Here is a 26,203-nt window from a genome sequence, read left to right on the forward strand (position 1 = left end):
TCCCTCCTCCCCTCCCCAGATTAACATCTGCCGCAGGGTAAGAGCTGTCAGCCAGGACTCCTCAGGCTGGGCAGAGGAAACAGAAGGGTCCAGAGATTCATGGGATGGGGTGCAGGGTTCTGCTGTGGCTGTCTGGGAAAGAGGGAGTGGGATTTAGTGGCAGATTTGATCCAGAACTCTTGCTGTGTCCTTTTGGGACACCTGAGTCTCCTCCTGATGATCGATTTGTTTATTTGTTCTGGTTTGCTTGCTGGGTGGTTATATGGCAACGACCGTTCATCTTACATTCACCCTGATTTGCTCACAGAGTGTTTATATGTCTTCCCATTAATCAGTCATTTGTCTTAGACTTTGGAGTTCATTTTCCTGTCACTTTCCTAACTGCAAAAGTCTGATTATTATTTTTTAATTTAAAGATTTGTTGCTCTAAGGCAACAGAGCGCTTTAATCCACTTCAATTGCACAAACCTAAATTCTCCAGTACTGTAACCGCTTGAATCCCTCCCACAGAAAACTGATAGTCTGGAGCAGGCATCCCCAAACTGCGGCCCTCCAGATGTTTTGGCCTACAACTCCCATGATCCCTAGCTAACAGGACCAGTGGTCAGGGATGATGGGAATTGTAGTCCAAAACATCTGGAGGGCCGAAGTTTGGGGATGCCTGGTCTGGAGGCACCCCGAGGGCCAATGAGTTAGGCTGCCAGCCTTGAAGCACATTGCTTCCCCCCAAAGAATCCTGAGGGCAGTAGTTTACACCCCACAGAGCAACAATTCTCAGTACCTTTAAACAACTACAGTTCCTGGATTCTTTGGGGAGGGGTGATGTGCCTTAAAGGTATTACACACCCACATCCACAGAGCCTAGATTTCTGTGTAATCATAGTGCAGCGGGTTCTTTAAGGCAGCCATGTTATTTTACACAGTTAGAGCTAGAGTGCTTCGGGTGGGTTCTGGGGGACCCCACCCCACCCCTTTCCCTGCCTACTTCCTTGGATATCCTTTCGCACAGGTTCTGCCTGTCACTGGGATGGGGAGATGGGATCAGGTTCACCTGTTGTGTACCTGGGTTAAGACGCAGCAGCTGTCTCTACCAGGAAAAAATTGGTTGTGAACCCAATGTGTGCTGTGCTGTGCTGTGCTGTGCTGTGTTGTGTGTGGATAAAGTATCTTTATAGCGGTATGGAGTGTGGTGGATGAAGAGCATTGGTAGGTGTGGATAGGAAAATATAGAGCAATTGTCTTTTTAACTTGTAAAGAGTTTCTTGTTCTGATGTGTGTGTATGTATGTATGTATGTATGTATGTATGTATGTATGTATGTATGTATGTATGTACCGTATGTTTGTTTTAGTTTAGTTTACTTCAACAAGTGGGAGTTGTGGTGCGATATAATCCTCACCAGACAGGCAATGCCTTGTAAGGAATGGCATGGAAAATGAAACTAGAACTAGAATCATAGAATTGGAAGAGACCACAAGGGCCATCCAGTCCAACCCCCTGCCAAGCAGGAAACACCATCAAAGCATTCCTGACAGATGGGTGTCAAGCCTCCACTTAAAAGACCTCCAAAGAAGGCGACTCCACTAGGGATTGAAGCAATGCAGGGACTGCATTAGTGCGATTGTTGGGCATGTTGTACAGTCACTTTCGGACAGTAAAAGAGTTACCGTTCATCTCTACAGCAGACTCTGGTCATTAAACAGCAGCAGCAGCAGCAACGGCGGCAGAGACATCTGGCCAGGTATCAGGTGTGCCACACAATTCAGTCTGTTGCCTAGTGCATGAAATACGAGTCAAATGACCCCCATCTGTTTTAATTGATGCATTAATTAATAAATAAATTAGGCCTGCAATTTTCTTAAATTAATTGACTTGCACTAAGAACTTTGGATGGGCAAAAGAGCTGCCCCGGTTCTTCATAAATTAATTGTGTGTGTGTGTGAGAGAGAGGGAGAGAGAGAGAGAGAGAGTTGTTTTAGGCAGGTGCTGCCTGCAAGAACTGGATGGCAGCCATAATTTTTAGAAGAGACATTTTGGAGTCTCCCATACAAAGGAAGGAACTTTTCCAGGGCAGAGAGTGGGTAGGGAGCAGAGGCACATTTAATACCCCAAGTAAGTAAAATAATAACTGTGTATATACTGTAAATAGCCAGTGCTTTTTTTTCTTGGGGGGACGCAGGCAGAGCTGTAGCTAGCTGATCTTGTCCCTCAGCAAAACCATCCAGATTCGCCCCCTAGCCACAGACAAATTAGCTCTTTTTTCTGCCTCTCATCCAACCCCCCTCTTCCACCCACTCAATTCACCCTCTCTTTAAAAACCATTTCTTATGAGGCAATAATCAATATTTATATTTATGGACATATTTTTAGACGATTTTGCGGCCCCCACCCCAATCGCCTGTGCCCACCTCACCACCCCCTAGCTATGGCCCTGGACGCAGGGCTATGCGCATACCCCTAAACATTTTGTGATTCTTTGTACTTTTGTCCATTTACTGTACTGTATTTATTTTTCCCGATTTGAACTATAAAATGGTGGTTTTCTTGAGTCAAAATGAGAGTACCCCTAAACATTTTTTTTGGGGGGGAGCACTGTAACTAGCTAACATTTCTGGTCAATCTAGTCACTTAGCAGAGATGAGATATTGATAGACCTGACCTCTGAGCAACTTGGGTTGTGTAAACAGTAGAACAAAATCAGCTCAGTCCATCAAAGAAGAGTTTGGATTTGATATCCTGCTTTATCACTACCCGAAGGAGTCTCAAAGCGGCTAACATTCTCCTTTCCCTTCCTCCCCCACAACAAACACTCTGTGAGGTGAGTGGGGCTGAGAGACTTCAAAGAAGTGTGACTAGCCCAAGGTCACCCAGCAGCTGCATGTGGAGGAGCGGAGACGCGGACCCAGTTCCCCAGATTACGGGTCTACCGCTCTTAACCACTACACCACACTGGCTCTCTCAAAGGCTTGTGGAGGAAGGGGAGTATTAACCTGGCCCAAAAGGAAGTCAGTGAAGGCGCCAGACAGACCCCACTGGGGAGAGGGTTCTGAAAAGGACCTAGAATCATAGACCTGATGACTTCGAAGGAACCCCGAGTCATTTAGCTCACCCCACCCCAGTGCAGGAATCCTGCCCACAGCCATCCCTTAGTGGGCTTGAACCACCAACCTTCTGGTTAACAGCCAGACGCACTGACCAATCTCCCTCTGAGCCTCCCTTGGAGAAGGGAGCAGGAGATTGGCTTCAGATGAAGATCTAAGGCAGGCATCCCCAAACTGCGGCCCTCCAGATGTTTTGGCCTACAACTCCCATGATCCCTAGCTAACAGGACCAGTGGTCGGGGAGGATGGGAATTGTAGTCCAAAACATCTGGAGGGCCGAAGTTTGGGGATGCCTGGTCTAAGGGCCCGGGCAGGCTCCGTTCACATCTCCTTCCGACTCCACGGACAAAAGCCAACTGAATTGTCAGTTGAATCTTACTTCAGTGGCAGTGGCGCTGAACTTGTGGGCTGGCTTCGAAGACATATAGGTCACATAACACAAACACTGCTGGGGGTTGGACTAGATGATCCCGGTGACCCCTTACAACTCCACAATTCTATCATTCTGTCTTCCCACACCTGGTCTACCGCCTGAGAACACCACATTCTGGCTTGGGGCCAGGAGAAAGCGGGATGCGGGGGGTTCAGATGGTGAGATGTTGGGGGCCCTGCTCTCCTTGAGAACCTTTGGCTTCCCCTTGCAGCTGCCACGGCAACCAGGTGGGTTCTTCTTCCTTCTCTCTCATTGGTTGCTAGGAGCCTCTGCAGAACCCGAGAGAGAGGAAGAGAGAGGCTGGTGCCGGGATGAGGGGCAGCTGGGTTGGGGGGCAGCTGGGAACCTGGGGCATGAGGGTGATGGGGCGGGGGGGGGGCATAATTTGCATAGCTGGAGAATGGCTGGTGGGGATGGAGGGCCTGCAGAAGGTGGACGGGCATTGGGAGCGATGCGGGTAAAGGATGAACGACAGAGGGGCAGCAGGGAATGGTAAGGAGGGAGGAAGCTGCCTTGCACTAGGTCAGGCTATATGGCCATCTAGCTCAGTATTGTCATCTCTGACTGGCAGTGGCTCTCCAGATTCTCAGGCAAAGGCGTCTCCCATCGCCAGCAACCAGTCTTCTTAAAACTGGCGGTGCCAGGGATTGAACTGGGGTCTTTCTGCACACCAAAGCACTGAGCTTTGCTCCCTCCTCAGAATGTTGGAAAGGTGTCCAGAAGACTGGAATCTCAAAAACAAAACAACCTCTCCCAAGTGTCTCTAACAGAGTATCTTTCCTCCCCTTAAAGACCCACACCCCCTGGGCAATGCAGCCTACACGGCGGGGCCGCTTGTCCGTGGCAGGACCGAGCGCTCCTGCCCCCAACATCAACCCTCAAGAGACCGTCACAAGCAGCCCCTCCATCTCCGGGGATCTCCGGCTGCTCCATACGATGTAGGTAACCAGGGGGGTAATGGGTGTGAATTAGGGACGGGGGAAGGGATTCAATTCACATCGAAGGCAGAATCTATCAAACCCACACTTACTGCAATAATACAGAAACTGCAAGATGGCCTTCGAAATTCAGATATCCAGATTTTGCAAATACTGTTTACCAAAGTGCATACATTAGGTTAAAGTGTGCATAAAAATGAGTCTACTGGTGAAAACAACATTGAAATGAATTTTGTTAAAATAATTTGGTTGCAAAAAATGTGCACAGTAGTCAAATCTACAGGGGAAAATCGGGTTATTAAGAGAAATTTGCACTAAAATGCAGAAGAATTTTCCTGAGGAGAACTGCAGCAGAGATTTAAAATCACAAAATATGCAGCAAGGTAAAGCACAGAAAGATAGGCTGTTTGACCTTTAAAATATGCCATTGTAAGTTCCAAAACTTCCCTCTTATTTCAGCAGAGAAAAAAGACCACGTTTGATAAATTAAAAATTGTTTACTTACAAACTCTCTAAAGGTCATATTCATGTGCTTTTCCATTCAGCATTCAGCTGCACAGGCAGTAAAACCTGCCTTAGTCACAATGGTGAAAGTTCTTAAATTATTGGTACAGGAACTCAAGAGAAGCTTATTAGAGCTATGTGCCTAAGCTGGAGCAATCAGCTTAGCCTCTTCACAAACCAAGCTCATCAGGTAGATTGGAGGGGAACAAAGGCTTGCTTACAGAGTCCTTCCCCAGCCAAGGTGAGCTAAGCATGGCAGGACAGCTTGCTTTGTGGTTTTAACCCCTTCGTGCATTAATTGGACTTAAGTATGTTGGTTATCTTACAAAATTAGCAGGCCTTTCCCTCCATAGATGCTACGTACCCCTCTCCCCTCAAAACTCACCCAGACCACCTGCATATTTCAAAATGCTGGTGATTATATTTACAGCCTTTTATGGCTGAGGTCTGGGATATCTTTTAAGGAAAGCCTTCTCCCCCCCCCCAAACGAACCTGCCCACGCTTCTAGTGTTGACCACATAACACCGGTCCTGAGAGAGCTACACTGGCTCCCAGTACGTTTCTGAGCACAATTCAAAGTGTTGGTACTGACCTTTAAAGCCCTAAACGGCCTCGGTCCTGTATACCTGAAGGAGCGTCTCCACCCCCATCATTCAGCCCGGACACTGAGATCCAGCACCGAGGGCCTTCTGGCGGTTCCCTCATTGCGAGAAGTGAGGTTACAGGGAACCAGACAGAGGGCCTTCTCGGTAGTGGCACCCATCTTGTGGAACGCCCTCCCACCAGCAGATGTCAAGGCAATAAGCAACTATTTTACTTTTAGAAGACAACTGTTTAGGGAAGTTTTTAATGTTTGATGCTGTACTGTTTTTAATATTTGGTTGGAAGCCGCCCAGAGTGGCTGGGGAAACCCAGCCAGATGGGCGAAGTATAAATAAATAAATATATTATTACTATTATTATTATTATTATTACACTGCCCATAAATATTGAGGGTGGGTGGATGAAGTGTGCTTTAAATATACAGTGTGTATGCAGCCTAGCCTGTGGAGCTTCATTCCCTTGGATAATTGTATTAAAAAATAATAAAATCTGTGGGCGTTTTGATAAGCTGTCAAACCCTGATGTCTTCGTCAGGCCTTTGCCTTGATCAAGTTGTATATCACTGCCTTCATCTGTTTTATTTGACGGGGTGGCTTTCGGCTGCACTGTGACTGCGTCATTTGATCTTTTTTATTGTGGATCGTATGCTTTCATTATTTATAACTTCATTTGTTATACATGAAGGCCAATAGGTGAAAAAATAAAGGCCTATAGCAGCCTTCCCCATCATGGTGCCCTCTAATTATTTTAGACTACAATCCCTATCCACTGATGTAAGTTCTAGGCCACAGTCTCCAGAGGGCATCAGGTTGGCCTATGGGCCTATAAGAAGACCTATAGGGTTTGGGGTTTTTTTGTTTAAAAACAGCCTAGAAAATCTAACGCAAAAATGACTAACAGATAGCCAAAATAAAGAAATACAAATAATATGGGCATATATTCCCTTCCCCAACAGAGATTGTGGAGACCAGCTTCTTTGCTGCCAGTTCAATAATGAAGGGACACGGGTTGCGGCAGGACTACGCACTGGTGCCATTAAGGTCAGTCTCATGGGTTATTATGGTCCAGACAAAATATTGACAATGGCCAGATTTGGCCCTTGAGCTGCTGGCTCACCAACTTTGACCTATATTATGAGCTGCACCACATTCTGTTTCCACTGCAAAATACCATGAAGATGTCCATCTCATAAGCTGGGCTGGCTTTTGTCCCATGTTTGTCCCATTCTCTAAAGGATGCAGAGCTGGTTCCAGGATTGGAGGTCCTTCAGACATGGCACCCTAGACTGGACATCCTCTCACACACAAACACAATCTAGAAGAGTCAGGACATGCAAAATGAGAATACTCTTACGCTACATTAGATCTTCTTGAATAATCTTTGCAAAGTGGAGAGCCAAGTGCTCTCTGCTGGTCTTGGGGCCTTGCAGATGCCCAGCTTTGCCACCATCTGAAGCCAGCCCCGATGTGCTAGCCCGCTCCCCGGGGTTTATACTCTGGCCTGAGCTCTACACAAATGGTATCTTGCAGCTCATGCTGTGCAGAGATCTTGGCGTGCCATCTTCTGAGCTTCATTCTGGACACTCCGATTTTTGATCCTTGAGAAGTAGATAAATAGGTACCGCTACAGCGGGAAGATAAACGGGGTTTCCGTGTGCTGCTCTGGTTCGCCAGAAGCGGCTTTGTCATGCTGGCCACATGACCTAGAAGCTGTACGCCGGCTCCCTCGGCCAATAACGCGAGATGAGCGCCGCAACCCCAGAGCCGGACACGACTGGACCTAATGGTCAGGGGTCCCTTTACCTTTACACATAGAGGTGGGGAGTTAATTTGATTTGATTTACATGATCTTTTGCATGGTGTGTTCATGTGTTGTGTCCTGCCCACCTCTTTGCATTCCTGACAGCCTCTTTCCCCACTCTGATTAAGGTTTTCTCTGTCAACGATGGGTCACTTCATCAAGTTCTTGCTGACAGCGAGACTGCAGCCCTTGGGTTACCTGTCACCTCCCTGCACTTTATGCCTCGTGGGCCTGCTCACAACGGGGATGTCTTGCTTGCCACCTGTGAGTAACACCTTTCCCTTGACCTTTGGCCAGAGAGGAGGCAACCCTGGACTTCAGCCTTAATGACACCCAGGACCAGGTGCATGACACATGTGCTATTGAACTGATGGCAGACAGTGATCGTCAGAGTGCTGCCAAATTCAAGATATGTATCCATAGACAATTGCCACAGACAACCAATACAGCCACATTTGACTTCAAATGTAAAAAAAAAAAATGAGGTCTCCGGTAAAAAGGATTTTTTAAAAAATCTTTTTTTATTAAGTTTTACGTTGCAAATTTTAATTTAAACATTAAAAATAAACATCAACATTTAGGATTCCCTGAATCCTATGACTCCCCCCCCCCACCCCGGCCCTTTCATGGTTTCCATTATCGGTAAAAAGGATTTTTAAAAGAAAAGTCAAGAAGAAAATATCTCTTCTTAAAGTTTGTGAGTTATTCACAGGCCACTCTGGGAAACAGGATGCAATCAGACCTCACTTCTCGAATAGCTCTGTTTTGGAACATTTCAGCTCCCAAACACTGAAAACCCAGAAGTAAGTGTTCCAGTTTTTGAAGTTTTTTGGGAGCCAAACGTCTGATGCGGTTTCCGCTTGAGTGCAGGAACCTCCTGCGACCAATCAGAAGCCGCTCCTCGGTTGTCGAACATTTCAGAAGCCAAACGGGCTTCCGGAACGGATTACGTTCGACAGCCAAGGTTTGACTCTACAGTGGTACCTCGGGTTACAAACTTAATTAGTTCCAGAGGTCCGTTCTTAACCCTCCTGCTGCTGCTGCCACGCTGCCACCTCACGATTTCCGTTCTCATCCTGGGGCCAAGTTCGCAACCCGAGGTAACTACTTCCGGGTTAGTGGAGTTTGTAACCCGAAATGTTTGTAGCCAGAAGTACCACTGTACTAAATAATAAAGGCCTTTGGTCATATCCAGCAGTGCTGTTCTTATGTCAGTGTTATGTGCAAAGCAAATAATGGGTGCAGAAATGGGTGCAGAATCTTTTCTCTCTCTCTCTTAAAGCCAAGATTCTAGCCCCTGTGGTGAAAGTGTGTGGAAAATGACTTGTCGAAAACTCAGAATCCAGAGAGGTGTCAAATAAGATTCCCAATGGTTGGAGTAGGAACATCAGTGTTTTTGTTTCTTTCACAACTAGCAAAATATTGATTATTAAAGTACCGTAGCAAAATAAGGAAAATACATTATACAAAACCGATACAGGTCTCAAAATCCAGCTTTTCCTGCTGCAGATTCTTTCATGTTTAGTTATTTTTAAGGTGTGGTACACATAGAGATGGGAAAGCAACTTGATTCAGTTTACATTTACCTAATTCACGCTTTCTGAATCCATCCTTCACAATTTGTACTTCTCCAAATTTTGTAGCATAGTGCTCTAGCTAAATAATGTGCCCTAAAATGCATAAACTAGAATAAAATGGCCATAAAGGAACATACAAAGGTGCACTATATTATGGGAAACTGATTCGTAAACATTTGCACATTAGGCAAAATTGCATACAAAAATGTGTAGGAGAAATTTGAGGTAACACACTGATGAATTTCCATGATGATTTTTTAAAAAATAAATAAATCACAAAATGCTGTGAAAATGTGGGCAACCGAACTCAAGGTTGGAAGAATGGAAAACAGAGAGAAACCGAAATGGACCGATTCACCTATCCATAAGTACACACGACCCTGAATACTATTAAACCCTCTTGTCACATACAGTATTTCTGTCTAGGTCTTCTCCAAAATCTGGCAGCTCCCTCAATGGTGAATGTGGATTTCTGCAAGTTGATTCAAGTCAGAAAAATGTGTTCAGAATTCCGTTCTGTTCCTGCCTATGCCCCATGAAAATATTTGTCTCAGAAGCCTACCTTTCTTTCTTTTTTAATATATATTTATTGATTTTATAGAAACAAAACAGAAAAACAGAAAAAACACAAAATATACACAACAAAACAAAATAACAACATAACAATAAAAAAAGAAAAAAGAAATCAAATCAATCTTATATAACAAATCTTTATCAACTTCCTCCATTCCATCCCAGCTACGTTTCATCATATTACTTCCTTAGTACATTCCAAATCTTGGTTCCAATCTTTTAAATAATTATCTAAACCTATTAATACTCTTAATGACTTAACAAGAAGCCTACCTTTCATGTCGTAATAAATCCTTTGGCCACTCACTCTCTCCGTCACAGATTCCGGGGGGAAAGTGAAACTGTGGCATGTTCCCTCCCGCACCTGTGTGAGAACCATACTGGAGGACCGCCAGACAATGATTGCCTCTTTCAACCCTTCTGGCTCCAAGTTCGTCACAGGTGGAGTAGGACCCGGGATTTACATGTATGATGCTCAGACCTGGGCGAAAATCCAGACTTTTAGCCCAAGGTATGCTGGTAGTAGAGCACCAATCGGGGGAAGAGTGCATGGGATTTAGTAGGTTGTGTGTGTTTTGGGTGGCTTTTGGTTTCCTAAGCAACAACTCTTTTCTTCCTCCAGCTATTCCCCCAATGTGATGGATGGGCACATGTCACGGGTCTATGCCCTGACCTTCTTCCCAGAAAATGATGAACGATTTATCTCTGGAGGATGGGATGACACAGTGCAGGTGATGGGGTCTGTGATGTGGGAAGTAGAAGGCTTGGGTGAGGTGAGGGGCAAAAATTAGTGTTGGTGGGGCTGAATTACTGGGGAATGTGCAATGCAAGTCTAGAGGCCCAGCTCCAGAGGGGTTGGGTCAAGTAATTAATGCCACAGGACGCTCAAAGGCATCTTGGGGAAATTCTCTGCTTGCATTCTCTGCACCTACACCTCTTCCAGCTTAGGGAGGCTCAAGTCTCCACCTCTAGCATAGCCCCGGCAAAAAAATCCCGAAACTGGCACCATATTTTAGGGCACGCTCTCAATTTGTTAGGGTCACAACTCCAAATTCCAACAGCATGTAGCACTTCCCAGAATCCTTTGCAATTTGCAGGAGTTCTGCAGCAAATCAATGGCTCCCAAGTCCTGACTGTGTTCTTTGAAGGCCAGTGTGAGACAGCCACCTCAGGTTGCAGGGTTGGAAGGGAAATGTTTGGAGGACAGAGCTGTATTTGTCTTGTGGTCTGCCCTGTGCCCTCTAAGCCAGGCACCCCCAAACTTCGGCCCTCCAGATGTTTTGGACTACAATTCCCATGATCCCTGACCACTGGTCCTGTTAGCTAGGGATCATGGGAGTTGTAGGCCAAAGCATCTGGAGGGCCGCAGTTTGGGGATGCCTGCTCTAAGCTAACCGGCTGTTCCGTTACCAGTGTGATTCAACCACCAGTCTAGTCAATATGTGTACATGGAAGGGGTGTCATCTTATCCTTTTGCCTCAGGTGGCAGAATATCTTGGCCTGGCCATGCTGTAGGAAGGAAGTTTAGATGCCACTGGCCTTCCTCCCTTGCAGCGGAGGCTGGTCCATTAGCGGAAATGGGACTCTCTCCTACCAAGCTCCCGTACTTTTCTGTGTATAACACGCCCCCATGTATAAGACACCCCCTATTTTGGGGGACTAAAAATACAGAAAATGGGGGAGGATTGCCCAGAGTTGTTGAGCTTTTTTAAGGGGAGGATTGTTGAAAACCACTGACCCACCTGACCTATGTTAACACTCATGTGTGTCGCAACAGCCTCCAAACGTCTGTCCCCTCACCGGTAGAAGCAATCAACAGCCAATCAACACCACCCCTTGCCGAGGCCACCAATAACACGCTGCTGACAATCCCTGGCTCGCGGCATCAACCAATCCCACGTCCCCACTATGCACTATCCATGCATAAGACAACCCCCATTTTAATCATTTTTGTTTGTAAAAAAAAAGTAGAAGTCTTATACACGGAAAATTACAGCAATTCTGCCCTCAGGCAGCCCCCCACCTGTCAGCCTTCCTGCTTACAGCCAGCCCATTAGGTGACCCTACCTGTCAACTCCCTCCTCCTCAGTCTCCGTGTTCAGCAAGGAAGAAGATAGAGCAAAACAAACAATAGTTGGCTCTGCCTAACATTGGCTCTGGCGCCACCTACTGTTGGGCTCCCTGCCTTTTGCCCTATCAACTCCAACGGGCACCGGCAACCCCTGCTTCTCTGTGAGCTTAGGCAAAAGGGAAATGTTATCAGGTGGATGCTGGAGGGAGAGCCCCACCTAACCTCAGTTCTCTGGCTTCTGTCCCCTCAGTTCTGGAGCACGCAGTCAACAAATTCCTTACGGTACGCCTGCACAGCCGCCCCCTACTTCCCCCACTGCCCTTCCCCTTCTCACCCTCAATCTTCTCTCACCCTCCCCACCCACCTTCCTGCTTTTTCTTTTTGTTCCCCTTAGCCTTTAATGATTCTTCCCCTCTATTCTTGCTCTCACTTCCTCCTCTGCACCCTTGCTCCACCTTTGCCACAGGCGCCTCTCTGGGCCTCACATCTGTGGTGACGCCGTCTCGATAGACAAAACCGGGACACATATCCTGACAGGCTCCTGGAGGAGGAACAACACCTTGCAGGTGAGAATTGGAGAAAGAGGTGCTTCGGAGGTGGCTATATTTTCCCCTGGTGGAGCGAGGAGGGTCCATGGCTCAGTGGAAGAGCATTTGCTTTGCATGCAGAAGGTCCCAGGTTCAACCCCCAGCCGGCTGGGAAATGGGTCATTGTTAAGCTAGATGGACCAATGGGATAAGGAGCTTCCTAAGCAGCTTGAAGGGGGGAAGATTGATTTAGATTTAGGGCAAGGGAATATTCTAAATATTCTACCTCAGGGTGCTCTTTCCCCAAAACTCATCTCCTCAAGTTTGCTAATTATTAAAAACTAAGTCAAATCCCACAGGGGGTCTGGTTTGACTTTAATTAGAGGTAGTGAGAGATACAGTACATTGCTAAAAATAAACTGTGCATGTGTAAATCATATATGTGTCTTTTTAAAATATAGATTTTTTTTAAAGAAAGGGGTTTAACAAACACAAATCCTACTTTTTACTTCAACCAGATCTGGGAAGCTGAAACTGGCTCCAAGATCATGGACATCCCAGAAGACTTCAGGGGCAACTCACAGGTTGAAGACCCTTTTTTGACACCATTCCTCCCAACCCTTGCTTTGGGCTAAGCATCTTGTGTGTTCTCCAGGCCTGGCTCCTCATCACCCAAAGAGATCTGGTCATAAAATGTACTAGATTCCTGAGAGGGTCCCCTTTCCCATCTTATAGTGAGCTGCTAGTCCTTCCTGGCAGTATGGCATGGCGGGACTCGAAAATGTTCCCCTTTCTTCATTCTGTCCTTCTGCCTGATTCTCCTCTTCCTCCTTCCCCAGATTTATACCTGCCACTTCCTCGGTGTTGACCATATCGTAGCTGGTGGGAGCCGGAATAACTTATGTCGGCTCATTGACAGGAGAATCCTCATGGTATGGTGGCTTAGCTGGGGTCGCTTGTGGGAAACAGCTGTGGCTCAGTGGGGGAGCAGAGGCATTGTGCGGCAAAGCCCCAAGTTCATTACCCTCTGGGGTCTCAAGATCAAGGAAACTGCCATTGTGGGTGATGGGAAAGGCCTATGCCTGAGATCTTTGAGAGCTGCTGCTAATCTGAGAAGACAGTACTGGGTTAGATGGTCCAACGGTCTAGACGTTCTCAAACTGTAGTCTGTGGTCCACAAGCTCAATCCAGGTGATTTGCTGAGTGTTTCTGGAACAACAACAAAACCTGTATTTGGAGCTGCGCTTGTTGTTGTTGTTTTCTGACATGGAAATTGAGGCCCTTTTGATTGTCCAAGGTTAATCAAACAGGTCAACAAGACACTGATTTAATGCCTGTGGTTTTTTATAGAGTAATATAATCGTCACTATAATGTTGATGATGTTGACACTGAAGCAAGCAAAAATAAGTGTCCCACTGAGGTTTTTTAGCCATTTTCAGGCGGTTTACTGAGGGAGCAGTGTTTTGAGAATCACCAGTGGAGGGTAGCCCTGTCCCAGGCTTCATCTATATGCCACATTAGCACTTAGCATGGATCAAGTAAGGGGCGGGGCTTTTTACACAGTGGCTGTGTTGCATTTTAAATGTGAGGTTTGCATTCATTGATTTCATACCTTTTAACCCAGTTTGCAGACAAATACTGTCTCCTAAAGTACAGTAGTATATCATTAACCAAACAAAAAGATGTAGAGAGGCCCTGATCTGTGGCTTACAAACCAAAAAAGGCAACACGAACAAGGGAAGGGGAGTAGAGGGAGATCAGTCCCTGAACAAAGGGGTAAGTTGCAAACATACATTTTTGTCCCGATGGAGCCAGAGTGATCCACCCTTGCAGGCTGTCGTGCTTGGATAGAAGTGTTGCAGTGGACCCACCAGCCCTTGTTCCTCTGACTGGTGGCAGAGGTCGGAGCGTGCCGCCCTTCTGACCCAGGGCATTTGCTGCACACAATTGCACATATTTCAGTCATGCTCAAATGATTGCTCAACTTATATTATTGTGGAAACGAATACCCAACCCCCACTCTTGCCCCCCCCCCAAATCTAGCACATCCATCACCATCAGACTATGGCAGGGATAGGGAACTTGCGGCACCTCCAGATGTTGCTGGACTGCAACTCCCACCATCCCTGCCCACTGGTCACGCTAGTTAGAGCTGAGGTCCAACATCATCCGGAGGGCCGCAGGTTGCCCACCCCCTGGATTCTGCCATCAACCATCAGCTGTGGCTGTTCCATGGCAGCACATTTCTGAATACAAGTTTGAGAACCTGCAAGCTGTAAGCATTTGCCTGACCTCTATTGGAAACAGGAAGCTGGTCTAGATGATCTCAGGTTGCATGACTCAATGATAGTTGGTTTTTAGGAAGGAGATGGAAAGGGTTGGTTGGATGCAGGAAGAAGAGATCTGGGGGGTACAGCCTTCTGCTTTCTCTGATGCGTTGCCTTCTCTTGCTTTGCTGCCAGAGCACGGGGGTCCTGAATGACCTGCCTGGAGGTGTCTACAGTACCCATGTCAGCCCCCGTGGGGTCCTAGCTGCTACTTCCAACAATAATTTGTACCTCGCACAGACTCCAGTGAGACCTTGAGCTCGGCTTGAAACTCTCACTACGGAATTGTGTCACCCACACCTTCCCATCATGCTCTGCTTCAAATGATTGTTGAAACCTTCCCATCATGCTCTGCTGTTTAAGGACATGCCGACACGCCCGGCTATCCTCTGATAATTCTCTGCTCTTGTGGACAAACAAAATCATGGTCTGCCACTGGAGACTGGATGTGGCCATCCCAGCGTGCTCTGTTTGTATCAGCAGCTTCTCATCATGCTTCTGCTGGTGATGAATGCCAACGACGCTTGTAACCTTCTCATCATGCTTTGCTTCTATGGATGCCTTCCTGGTTTGATCCAATGCCAAGCTCACCATGACTACATCAGCAGTTTTGTCTTCCGGGGACCATGTACTAGCACCAGTCTTTGCTCCTAGGGAATTATGACCAACTTCATCATTTCCCAAGACTGCAGTTACTTTCCCATCATCCTCTGCAGCAGCTGTGGCTACTCCCACCATCCTCTGCTGCTGTGGGCCTGTGGTCTCGTTGACTGCTGCTGTCATGCAGTTCATGGGCTTGTTCCCAGAACCCTCTGGGGCTTGAAACATTCCCCATAATCCTGTATTGTAAAGAATCATGACAACCTAACAAAAGAAGCCAATCACTCTTTGGGACCAGAACCACCTTCCCAACAGACGCAGAGATAGGTAGCCCTTCGTGTTTCTGCATTGATTTGACATCCCTGCTCAGGGGTTAAAAATGAAAGTACATTTCTCTCTCTCTCTCTCTCTCTTTTCCCCACATCCCAGCTTGGCTACCCTAAAACACTGCCTTGGAGCCAAATTAAACCATCATGGCTGGGTCTCTTTGTGTGTCCAGGACTCCTGGGTTCTTTGGGAGAAGAATGGGATCTCTGGGCCATACAGGAGTGGGGTAGATGGGAGTTAAGACTGCTGGATTCTCTGAAAGAGGCCAAGATTTCACCCACAAAATTATTTTCCCCGATGGTGTATGTGAAGAGGATAGTGCCTCTGGGCATGTGCAGAGTGCATTTCCCTCACCACTTACTAAAAACAGCTCTTCACCATAGCTTTGGGATCGCATGGAAGATCTCCCAGGCCACAGGAGGTTCCTTAGAGAATCTTAGAAATCCAATGCCTGAAATTTTCCTCCCATGAAACACAAGGCAGAACTGCAAAAACAGCCTCAGTTTATTCTGTGAAGAACAGTTTTCAGCTTGTTGCGACTCATGTTGAGGGCCTCACTCAGGGACCTGGGATGCTAGTTAGAGATGGAGCAGAAATTAGATTCAGTTCACATTCCAAGGTGAAGTTAACAAATTTGCCCTTTCCAAAACAATATGCAAATTGAAACAAAGCCATCCTTGGACATTGGCGCTTCTCCAAATTTTGCAATGCAGTTTTCCAACCAAGTAACATGTAAAAGAATGCACATATTATGGCAAAGTGTACCTACAAATGCAGGTGTTAGTGAAAAGCAACATTACAATAAGGGAAATTGCTTTGCAGAAAAATACAGTACGTCTATTAGGGGAAATGACATACAAATGTATTATCAGGTGAAATTCTCGCTAAAACACTTGATTAATTTTCACAAGGACTGTGCAATGCACAGATCATAAATTAGTGTGGAAATGTGAAGACCTGAAATTATGATTTGAGAAAAAACCAAAATCAACAGATTAGTGCATCCTTAGATGCTAGGCAGCAGAAAGGTCTTTCAAACAGGAGTCTGTCCCCAGGCAAGGTGATAGAGGGCATCAGCTGCAGCCACCATCCTGTCTCGGTATTCAAGTGCTATGTGGTTATCTTCTGGGACTCCTTTGAAACCATGAGCCAGAGCCCAGCAGCAGGCAGCAATCACCCCTGTAGAGTCACTATCCCCTGTGGGTGAGCAGGAAAACACACACACACAAACCGAGAAAACAAGTTAGCTCAGTTGGTTAGAACCTGATGCTGATAACACCAAGGTTGCAGGTTTGATCCCCATTTGGGACAGCTGCACATTCCTGGATCGCAGGGGGTTGGGCTAGATGATCGTCAGGATCCCTTCATACTCTACAATTCTATGAAATGCAGCCAGCTTTAGGGTGGGCCACTTTTACAGTAGGGGACGGGCAGGATTTGCCTCCTTTCGACTCACCCCCATGGAACATGGAACGCCCACAGAGCTCCTCCCAGTTCTCCCCTGCGCCCAGCAAGGCATCATACGCAATCATGGGGGCATCGTGACCGCTCCGTCCGGCCCACCCGTCCAGGCTGAAGGTTTTATAGATGACATCACGCTCAGCGGGACTATAGGCAGCTGGAAACAGGCAAGGGCCCTGACCCGTGGCCAGGCCCCGCTCAGAGAGGTACCTAAATGGGTTGAGAGCAGAAGTGAAAAAGCCAAGAATCCAAGATCTCCTTGAGAGCCAATGAGGGCACAGTGTACAGTGAAATAAATAGAATGATCTCCGTACCACAATGACTCTCTTTACTCTGACCTACCTGATAAACATGGGGGACGTGGGTGGCGCTGTGGTCTAAACCACTGAGCCTAGGGCTTGCTGATCAGAAGCTCAGCCGTTCAAATCCCCGTGATGGGGTGAGCTCCCGTTGTTCGGTCCCTGCTCCTGCCAACCTAGCAGTTCGAAAGCACATCAAAGTGCAAGTAGATAAATAGGTACCGCTACAGCGGGAAGGTAAACGGTGTTTCCGTGTGCTGCTCTGGTTCGCCAGAAGCGGCTTTGTCATGCTGGCCACATGACCTGGAAGCTGTACGCCGGCTCCCTCGGCCAATAATGCAAGATGAGCAGGCAACCCCAGAGTCGGTCATGACTGGACCTAATGGTCAGGGGTCCCTTTACTTTTACCTTTTACCTGAAAAACATTACTATTAGAACCAAGATACTATTTTGCCTTCTCAGTGAGTCCCCCACCCCCTGAATTCAGCTTTGAATTTTGCTGTTTGCTTGTTTTAAAAATCAAAATCAATTTTAAGTTCTGTTTGAAAGTAATGTTGAGGGCTTCCGGGTTCAGCGCCAGCGCCGATCGGTGGGGTTTCGTCTCGTCTCCGAGACGGCCCGTCTCTGCTAGGAGTGGGGAGGGCAGCGAGAGCGACGCTGCGCCCCTTAGAACCTCGGGAAGGGCGTCCCGGGGGCAATTTGCTCGGCACAGACCCAATCCGGACTCCCCAACTCTTCGGTTAGCTCTAATAAGAGCTCCGGAGCGAGGAGGGTAGAAGTCGCGGGGGCCATTTTGAGCGGCAACGTTATTCTAGCAGGGAGAAGCTTCAAGCCGAAGGCGGAGAGCGCTGGATTCTTCCGAAAATAAAACGATTGGAAAAGACTGTAAGTAACCTCACGATTTGGATTATAAAACAATTTGGATCTGGGAGAGAGGGGAGAAAAGAGGAAGCCACCCCCCCCCCACGGCAACAAAGAGACAGTAAATAGAAACCCGAAGCCATAAACAGAAGATTTGTAATTCAAAAGGATCCCTCAAAGGCATCAAAGAGAATCTCCCCTTTGATGCAGGGTGAAAAGGGGAGAGAGACTGTGGTTTATGACTGCCCTGCAGCAAGAGGTAAAGGCTAAGAAAAACCTTTCTTTCCCTCGGGAGCCGGCAGCCCAGACAACCCAGTGAGTTGATCAGGATTTATAAGTCAATTTTTATTTCACTTTGTATTTCTGGACTTTGTGGAATTTCTTTTTTGGTTTAAGTGCTTGTGAAATGTGAGTTCGAACTTTATTGTTAACAAGACTTGAAGAATGCAGCCAGCTTGTTAAAATGGAGTCGAGAAAATAAACTGTGATCATATTCCACCCCACGTGACAAGTTTTGACCTTGGCAGGATTGAATTATGTCAACAAAAAAGTGTTCCCCTGAGTTCCAGCGGTCTGTTTTGACCTTAATGTGGGAAACAAGAATAGAGCTATGTCAAGAGGAGACACGACGGCAAGAGTTACAGCAAAAATTTCAGATGGTGATGGCGGAATATTATTTTTTAGGAGATGAAGCTTTTGACACTGAAAAAAATGAATGTGAGAATGACAATGATGGTGACTGTGATTTGGAAGGAAAAGATGAAGATGAGGACTGTGATGATTCAACACAAAATGAAGCACACCACGAAAAAAATGATGACTCTACTCTACAAAAAGTTGGATGGAGTGCCCTGCTTTTGAGGGGGGCACAATTGGTATTATTGGAACTCCAGAACGCCCACAGGGAAGAAGGAAAAAATATGCAGAGAAGAGAAGAAATCCAGGGGTCCTGTATGGTGGCCTGGATGGCAAAAGACTGTAAACAGGGGGTGGGGTGAAGGGAAAGTGATGTTGTGATTATAAGGATGGATTAACAGGTTTATAACTGGTCTGCTGATTTTGGAATTTGCTGGATTGGGGGGGTGGAGCCGGTAATCGGGGATGTAAGGTTAAATTGAGAATAGTTATAGTTTTAAAAGTGAATGGATTTTGGAAAATGTGAAAATATGGAGGCTTATAGAGGGAGAAAAAATTAGGCACGGGAAGAGAAAATGGGAGTTTGATTTTTCAGTGATTTGAATATTAGATGAAAATGTTAACAATTGATTTATAAGTTGTATAAGATACAAAGGTGTATTTTTATAAAGTAAGAAACTGTTGCAGATGATAAAAAAGGGATGAAAACCGGGGAAGGGGGGGGAGGGGAAGCCCACAAAATATGGTTTTACAACTATGAATGTAAGAAAATTTTTTCTGTTTTGTATTGTTTTTTTTCTTGTTTTTTTTGCCCTTTCTTTTTTCCCTTTTTTCCTATTTCTATTTTTCTCTTTTTTTGGTATGACAATAGATGGTTGGATGGATGTCCTCCTGCGTACTGCCCTGGTTTGCTGGAGCTCCCTGGTGGCAGGGGGGGGCTTTGGGGTCAGGGGAGGGGGAGGAGGACAGAAATCCAAGCATAAAATGGACCATCTCTGACTGTTCACATACATGGGATACTTCTGTGGCAGGGGAGGACCCATGTGGGTGGGTAGGAAGGAGGTGGAAAAGGGGTTTAAGTATGTACCGTTTTTTTGTTTTTTTGTATTTTGTAAAATTAATAAAAAGTATGTTAAAAAAAATGAAAGTAATGTTGAATTGTTTTCTTGTCAAAACCTCCCCCTTCAAATTTTGTTAAAAGCTCCTTTTTCCAATTGGGTACATAAAGAGAGTAGAGACACGGTAGGGTGTATGTGTGTTAAAATTATAATAGACAATCAAATTTTGACAAGGAGATTTAAGTTTTTCCTCCAAGATAGCATTTGCTGGGTTGCCTCCAACTTACTCAGAGTTGGCCTACTGAAATTACTAGACTTTAACTAGTCAGGTCTATTGATTTCAATGGGTCTACTTTGATTATGACTTTGTTGGATACAAATACAACCAATTATCTCTCTCCCCCCCCCAAAAAAAACCCCCCACCATTTTATATTTACATAGCTGTGAGGTAGGTTAGGCTTAGGTACCGGTAGTTGCTGACCGAATTCATTGGCTGAGCAGGGATTTGAACCCAGGTCTCCTTGATCCTAATCAAGCACTCTAACCTTACATTGCACCAGCTCTCAATTCACCACAGAATCTGGCTGTTCATTTATTCATTTTACAAAAGCAAGTTTCTAGACACCCTGATAAAAGATGCATACTGGGGAAAAAGAGGGGGAAAGCTTTCAACTGCATTATCCTAAAAAATAAAACAACAACACCCTCCAGTTACTCAGGTCCCCCTTCACTGTACCAGAGCACACCCAAAGGACTTACCACTCCCATTTCTCCTGGAAATAAGCCCAGGCCCCCACATTGGAGTCACTCTCAGCTGCAGCAGTCTGAATGTACTCTAAAGCAAGAGGCAGGGTCCTGAGCAATCCAGATCCCCAGCGCTCAAGGGGGAGGCCTTGCACTGCGTAAGAAGTGAACAGAGCAGAGGCCAGAGCTCCCAGATAGCCTACAACAGAGGAAGGGGACAGGGTGGAAGTCAGGATCCCTCAAGGAATTTTATCCTCACTGCAGCTCCAAGTAGAAGATTAGGCTGAGCTACAGAGACCTGCCCAAGGCCCACCCAGTAAACTTTATGGCTTAGCAGGGGAGCTCAGCTTTTAAAAAGTACTCACTGGTTCAATACAAATATGCCTTCTTTCATCCCTGGTGGGGGAAATGTTTCTGCATTTCCCCCCATCACCCCCAGTTTAGTTCAGTTTGAAGGTAAAGCTGGCTTTGAAGAGGGGCCTATTGCACAGCACCTGTGACATCACCACCCCACGGTTTTCCCCAGAGCAGTTTGGCAACATTTTTGAAAATGTTTGCCAATTATTTGATAAGGTGAGAGATACAGGTTTTAAATGTACATATACATACACATAGCGAGAAGCTACTATAATTTTTGAAAAACAAGCAACGACAGATTGCCATCTTGCAGTATTAAGGGAGAGGCAAGGCATTTTTGCTTGCTTGCTGGTAATGTGTTATCTGGTAGTATGTAAAGTGCAAAAAAAAAGTGAAAGACCCAGGATGACCTGTGTTAAAATGTCACATCTGCCGTCACCCTCAAGATACTGAGGCTGGGTCTACACATGCCACAGAATGAAGTGGTAGAATTGACGATATCGCTTCAGAATGCAAATGGGGTGGGGTGGGGTGGCGGCACTTTCTGAACGCTCCTCTGTATTAAAAACTCCCTGCAAACAGAAAATGAACACATCATGGATAACCGTACTCTGGCTCTTTGCTTACTGTACTAGGCTTCCATTTTCAGGGAAATTTCAATGCAAGGGATGTTCAAACAGAGGATCCTCCGCCTGCAGCCTGAAGTCCCTATTCTACCACCTCAGGGTTTTGTCCACCTGTATGGGTAGACCTGCAGCCCTAAGACCCACATTGACCACCACTCCAAACACCCACCCACAGCTTTCAAGTCATGGAGAAAAGCCTCCCGCCCATCTCAGCATTGTCCCTTTTATGTACCACTGCTGGGGAAGGCGCCCCGATACAGGACAACTAACACACATAGCCATTTACCTGTGGGGTGGTGGTGTGTCATTCTTCCACTTTCTATGCTGACTTGGACCAAAGTGCTCAGGTCTGAAGGGCGAGGATACCTGGGAGAGATGGTGGCTGGGGGTCATGCTGGAGTCCGACTTTGGCCTTCAGCTTTGTCCTTTCTTATGTGTGTCCCCCACCACCACAGCACACCACGTTACCTGAGCCCAATGCACATGGATCTCATGGCCGCACCACAACCTGTGGCACCGGGGTTGAAGGGAATGCGATATCCGTTTGGTTCCCCTGGACGCAACTGAGATGTTCCTACAGTCGGCAGGAAAACGAGAGACATGCAAAGTTGTGTACGGGCCAAACCGCTTGTGCTCTTGAGCCGTATGTAGGCTGCCCTTGGCATTTCGTTTATTTCACAGAATACAACTGCAGAGGCTGCCGTCTAAAGTGGAAGAAACATATAGGGTGGAAAGAAAATAGGCCTCCTGACCTTACTCTGCGGGTTTTCCTAAAAATGGCCTTCTGTCCTAAGCTCCTCTCTCCTTCCCTTTTCTCCCTTTTGTAGTTTTTTTCTGCAAAATATCACTACTGTTCAATCTGCTTTCCCCCCCACAGAGGGTTGGTGCCCTGGAAACTCAAAGAAGATGGAGCCGCAGGGAATGACAAGTGAAGCCAACTAATTTGAGTTTTGCCCCAATCCTCTTTCCTGCTGAGTACTACAAGAACAACACTGACAGTCTTTCACAAGGCCACTTTAAGGCACAGTGAAGGTCCCCCCCCCCCTGCACTTCACATCAGCACCACTTCCTTAGTGTCGGATTAGTTTCCATCTGTGTACGGAGCAGGGATGTATTTGTTTTCGAAGAGAATTATATTGCTGTAACTTGCACAGAGGAGTGCCGTCGTAAGTTACCCAGAATGCTCGTGGGCCCAGGCTTCCTCCCTTCCATGTCGTTCATGGCTTCAACATAGCGTTTGGCCAGCTCCTGGAAAAGCGGCTCCCCTTCCTTCCCTGGATAGAGGAAACACAGAGAAGAAGTGCTCTGCATTAATAATAATAAAAATCTCCTCTGCATTCCCACATCCACCACATCCCATGTGAAAATCTCAGGTTGGTTCATGTTGTGAACTGCCCTGAGATCTACAGATGAAGGATGGTATACAAATTTCAACAACAACAACAGCAACAGGATTTCCTGCCCATTGCTGATTGGAGAGCTGCTGCCATGGCTGCGCCTGCGAACAAATGAACCTATAGGCAGAGGAATGGCCATAGAAGACCCAAGAGATGACTGAGAACCCTCTCAGTCATACCTCGAGTCCGCCCTATGAAGGCCGAGCTCTGCTGTAAGTGAAAAATGCTATTCCTCAGGGAACAAGGACCTGCCGAGAAAAGGCTGTAAGGCTGCCCACCTGTCCTGCTACTCACCTGTAGCCAGAGCCTCGGCAGTCGCCAGGTGCAGAACAGTGTCGTCGCTGACAGGCCAGTCAGGAAGGGCTGCCCGAACTTTGCCGAGGCCCCCCAGCTCCTGGAGCTCCTGGTGGATCTGGGGCCCTGAGGTGCAGTATTCCCAGCGCTGGTTGCGATAGCCGAGGGCATCTCCTGCGCCAGAGAGCACCATTGCCGCATGGTAGGCTTCCTTGGGGGGAGCCTGGGGGCTGCCGTGGGAACATGCATAGACAGGTGTGTGTATACTTTATATATACAAACAGCAACAACCAAATCGTCTCATGACAAAATCTGAATTCTTCAACTTGTATTAACTGAGTAGCATTTCTTGTTTTGCACAGTTCATGCTGCTTATATACGAGGCGCAGGGGAGGGATATGCACTGAAGCCATAACCAAGCAACCAACCAACCCCTGAAGGGTCAATCAATAGTTGCCACCAGTGACATTAGGCACAATTGCTATTTCCACAACATCAGTATGTCATTTGTGCTGGGTGGGTGGCGGGGAGGCAGTGCAAAGATGCTGTAGGGATAACGTCTGCTATAGCATGCGCCCAAAAAGGAGGCTCAGCATGCCTTGAAGACTAATGGGTTTGTGTGACATAAATAAGCTCCGATAGACTAAAAAGCCCATTACATCGGATGTATGACGTGTTGGCCTCATTGTGGTCGCTGCAGATTTTGAATATGGAGGGAGAAAATGGAGCACAAAGGGGCTCAAAGGTCACGTAAAACAAGAGGCACAGTATGTGCTGTTTTTAGAATATTGAACATAGAATCTAGCATGCACTATGAAGAGGTTATGCATTTTGCCTTGGGGCAAATGCTAAGGCTACAATCCTCTGCATGCTTACTCAGTGGGAAATGAACAGCATTTACTTGCAAATAAACACGCACAGGATTGCAAAGGGAGATGGCCCAAGTCTCTCTGAATGAGACCCATTACTTGCTTTCCCTCCCCGTCAGATGTCTTGTGGCCTTTTACAAGTGCGCTATACCAAGGTGTCTTATCTTTACGTTATAGAGATGTCAGGAAAAGCACAAATTGGTCTACAATCTGTTTTAAACTGTTCAAAATGAGCCTCACAAGCGACCCAGCTGCCTGGCAAGCTGTGTGCAATACATGGTGCTTCAAAGTTTTTGCATCCGATCGCCACTTTTCCTCCACTGATACATGGATGTGGGCGTGCCCCATTTATCACAACAACCTTGCAAGGTAGGCTTCCTGACTGAAACTCCAGCCGCCCTACTCCCCTAGCGACAAATTCCACCTTTTGCCAGCACGTGACTCCATGGCTACCAGCTGACCCTGATGAACTAGGCATTGTGCGATGCACCGTCCGCAGATCTTTGCAGGCTGTTATGTTGCGTCGACCCTCCGGCTTTTATTCATTTCAGTAGAATGCAGCTACCTGCATTTTTGGACTCTCCTTGATGAGATTCTCCTGCATTACGGTAGCAAGAAAGAACTCGGCGGCAAACATAACTGCAACCCGCCTCTTCATGTTAGGGACATAGCTGCCAAGTTATCCCTTTTTTATAGGGATTTTCCCTTATGCTGAATAGGCTTCCTCGCGAGAAAAGGGAAAACTTGGCAGCTATGGTAAGGGAGGGGACATGTGTACCGGTAGTTTCAGTGAGCTTTGAGCGGCGCGAATATTACGTTTATTACGCCATGCCCCGTGCGCACGCATCCCCCACCCTCTTGTGCCAGTATTAGGACAATAGGGCACTGTTGCAAAAAGCAAGCGGGGTTGGGGCAGGGGCGCGAGGAGGGCATTGAGAAGGGGGCGGGCACGGATATTGTTTTGCGGGGTGGGGAATCAGTTGCTTACAAGCCTTCCATGCTGGGGGCTGCTGAGCTTCCTCTCGTCCCTTCCAGGCTGGTTCTTGCAACAGGCCCCTGGCCGTCCCCTTCCCCCTCCGGAGGCTGCTGCCTCAGCGCTTTCCAAGCTAAGCGACACCCAGGTTGTACCCCAGCCAGAGTCCAGTGGGAGGCTCTTAAAGCGAAAGCCCCTCGGCTCGGCGTGTATTTTCCGCGTGCCTCTCTTGGCGAAGGAGCGAGTGGGTCAGACTTGTGCCTTTAACCAGGAGTTGCATTTCCCCAGAGTTTAATTCGTGTTTGTGTGTGTGTTTTTTCTCTGTGTAATTGAAAAAATACAAGAGTGCCTCTTTCTGAGTACTAGCCAGGAGTACCACACCATGGGAGTAGCCAGGATTTTTGTTGGGGGGTGGGGCAGAACCTCGGATTTGTATTGATTTAGGGGGGCAGCTCGCTCCTCCTCTTGCCCCAGCCCATGTAGCGCACTTAGAGAATGCGGGACTGACATAACGCTAGATTCATATCAAATGAATTTGACCACGTGTCCATGGAGTCCAAAAATTGGTTCTTTATCAATGGTCAGCCAGAACACACTCGAAAGCTCAAAAGCAGGATGCATAATACCATGAGGTTGCTGTTGTGCTCAGAGCCTGATTGCAGATCCCGACCACTGTGAGAACAGGTCTGTGCTAGGTAGACCACTGGCCTTGATCGAACAGAGCTATTTTTATGTTCTTAAATAACTTCTCTAATGTTGTTTTCCAAAAGGAGTAATGCATGCTGTCCGCACAGGTCATTGCCAGATTTATAGGTGAAGATGAAGGGTTTATTCTATTTGAGTCAGCTATGGATAGTTGAGCAGATCTAGAAACAACACACACGCACCCCCCATCATACCATTTGGGGGTTCGATTCAGTCACATCCCAGTAAATTTAGGGTACATAGTTACAGTGGATTGGGAGGTCTTGTGCAAGAAACCTACTTCTAATAAAAGATTGGGCTTCTTACCATAAGGAAGGTGATTACTGGGGAGCAAATGCATTGGAAAGTGTGAGGTGACAAATGTCTCCAGTCTCTCCTCAAATAAATCAGCATGGGTGGTCAACAAGCAGGTAATCTGCAAGCACCCAGGCACTCCTCAAGGTTGGCGCCCTCAACAGTTCCGTGTTGCCTCCTGTTTAATCCAACTCTGTCTCTACCCCACCAGGTTCCAGGCCCTGAGGCACTCAGAAATAGTAGATT

General features: G+C 46.8%; 2 protein-coding genes across 3 annotated transcripts; one reads left to right on the forward strand and one right to left on the reverse strand.

Moving 5' to 3' along the window:
- Window positions 1–4,343: 4,343 nt before the first annotated feature.
- LOC118095263 (protein tipD-like) lies at window positions 4,344–16,544 on the forward strand. Its single transcript, XM_035136362.2, has 10 exons — window positions 4,344–4,471; window positions 6,535–6,619; window positions 7,508–7,643; window positions 9,851–10,040; window positions 10,152–10,260; window positions 11,851–11,882; window positions 12,067–12,166; window positions 12,646–12,711; window positions 12,967–13,059; window positions 14,591–16,544. Exons 1-10 carry the CDS (start codon window positions 4,344–4,346, stop codon window positions 14,711–14,713), a joined length of 1,062 nt encoding a protein of 353 aa, XP_034992253.1. The 3' UTR covers window positions 14,714–16,544.
- On the reverse strand, window positions 15,869–26,051 carry LOC118095262 (ADP-ribosylhydrolase ARH1). 2 transcript variants are annotated; one of them, XM_035136359.3, is made up of 8 exons: window positions 24,974–26,051; window positions 23,117–23,346; window positions 22,601–22,699; window positions 21,894–21,999; window positions 21,712–21,791; window positions 20,458–20,641; window positions 16,839–17,053; window positions 15,869–16,579 (listed from the first exon to the last, which is right to left on the reverse strand). In XM_035136359.3, exons 1-8 carry the CDS (start codon window positions 24,982–24,984, stop codon window positions 16,416–16,418), a joined length of 1,089 nt encoding a protein of 362 aa, XP_034992250.1. In that variant the 5' UTR covers window positions 24,985–26,051; the 3' UTR covers window positions 15,869–16,415. The 2 variants fall into 2 exon arrangements, with proteins under 2 accessions (XP_034992250.1, XP_034992251.1); XM_035136360.3 differs by lacking the exon at window positions 22,601–22,699.
- Window positions 26,052–26,203: the final 152 nt, after the last annotated feature.

This window comes from Zootoca vivipara, chromosome 12 (assembly GCF_965207765.1).
Source record: "Zootoca vivipara chromosome 12, rZooViv2.hap1.1, whole genome shotgun sequence".
NCBI lineage: Eukaryota > Metazoa > Chordata > Lepidosauria > Squamata > Lacertidae > Zootoca > Zootoca vivipara.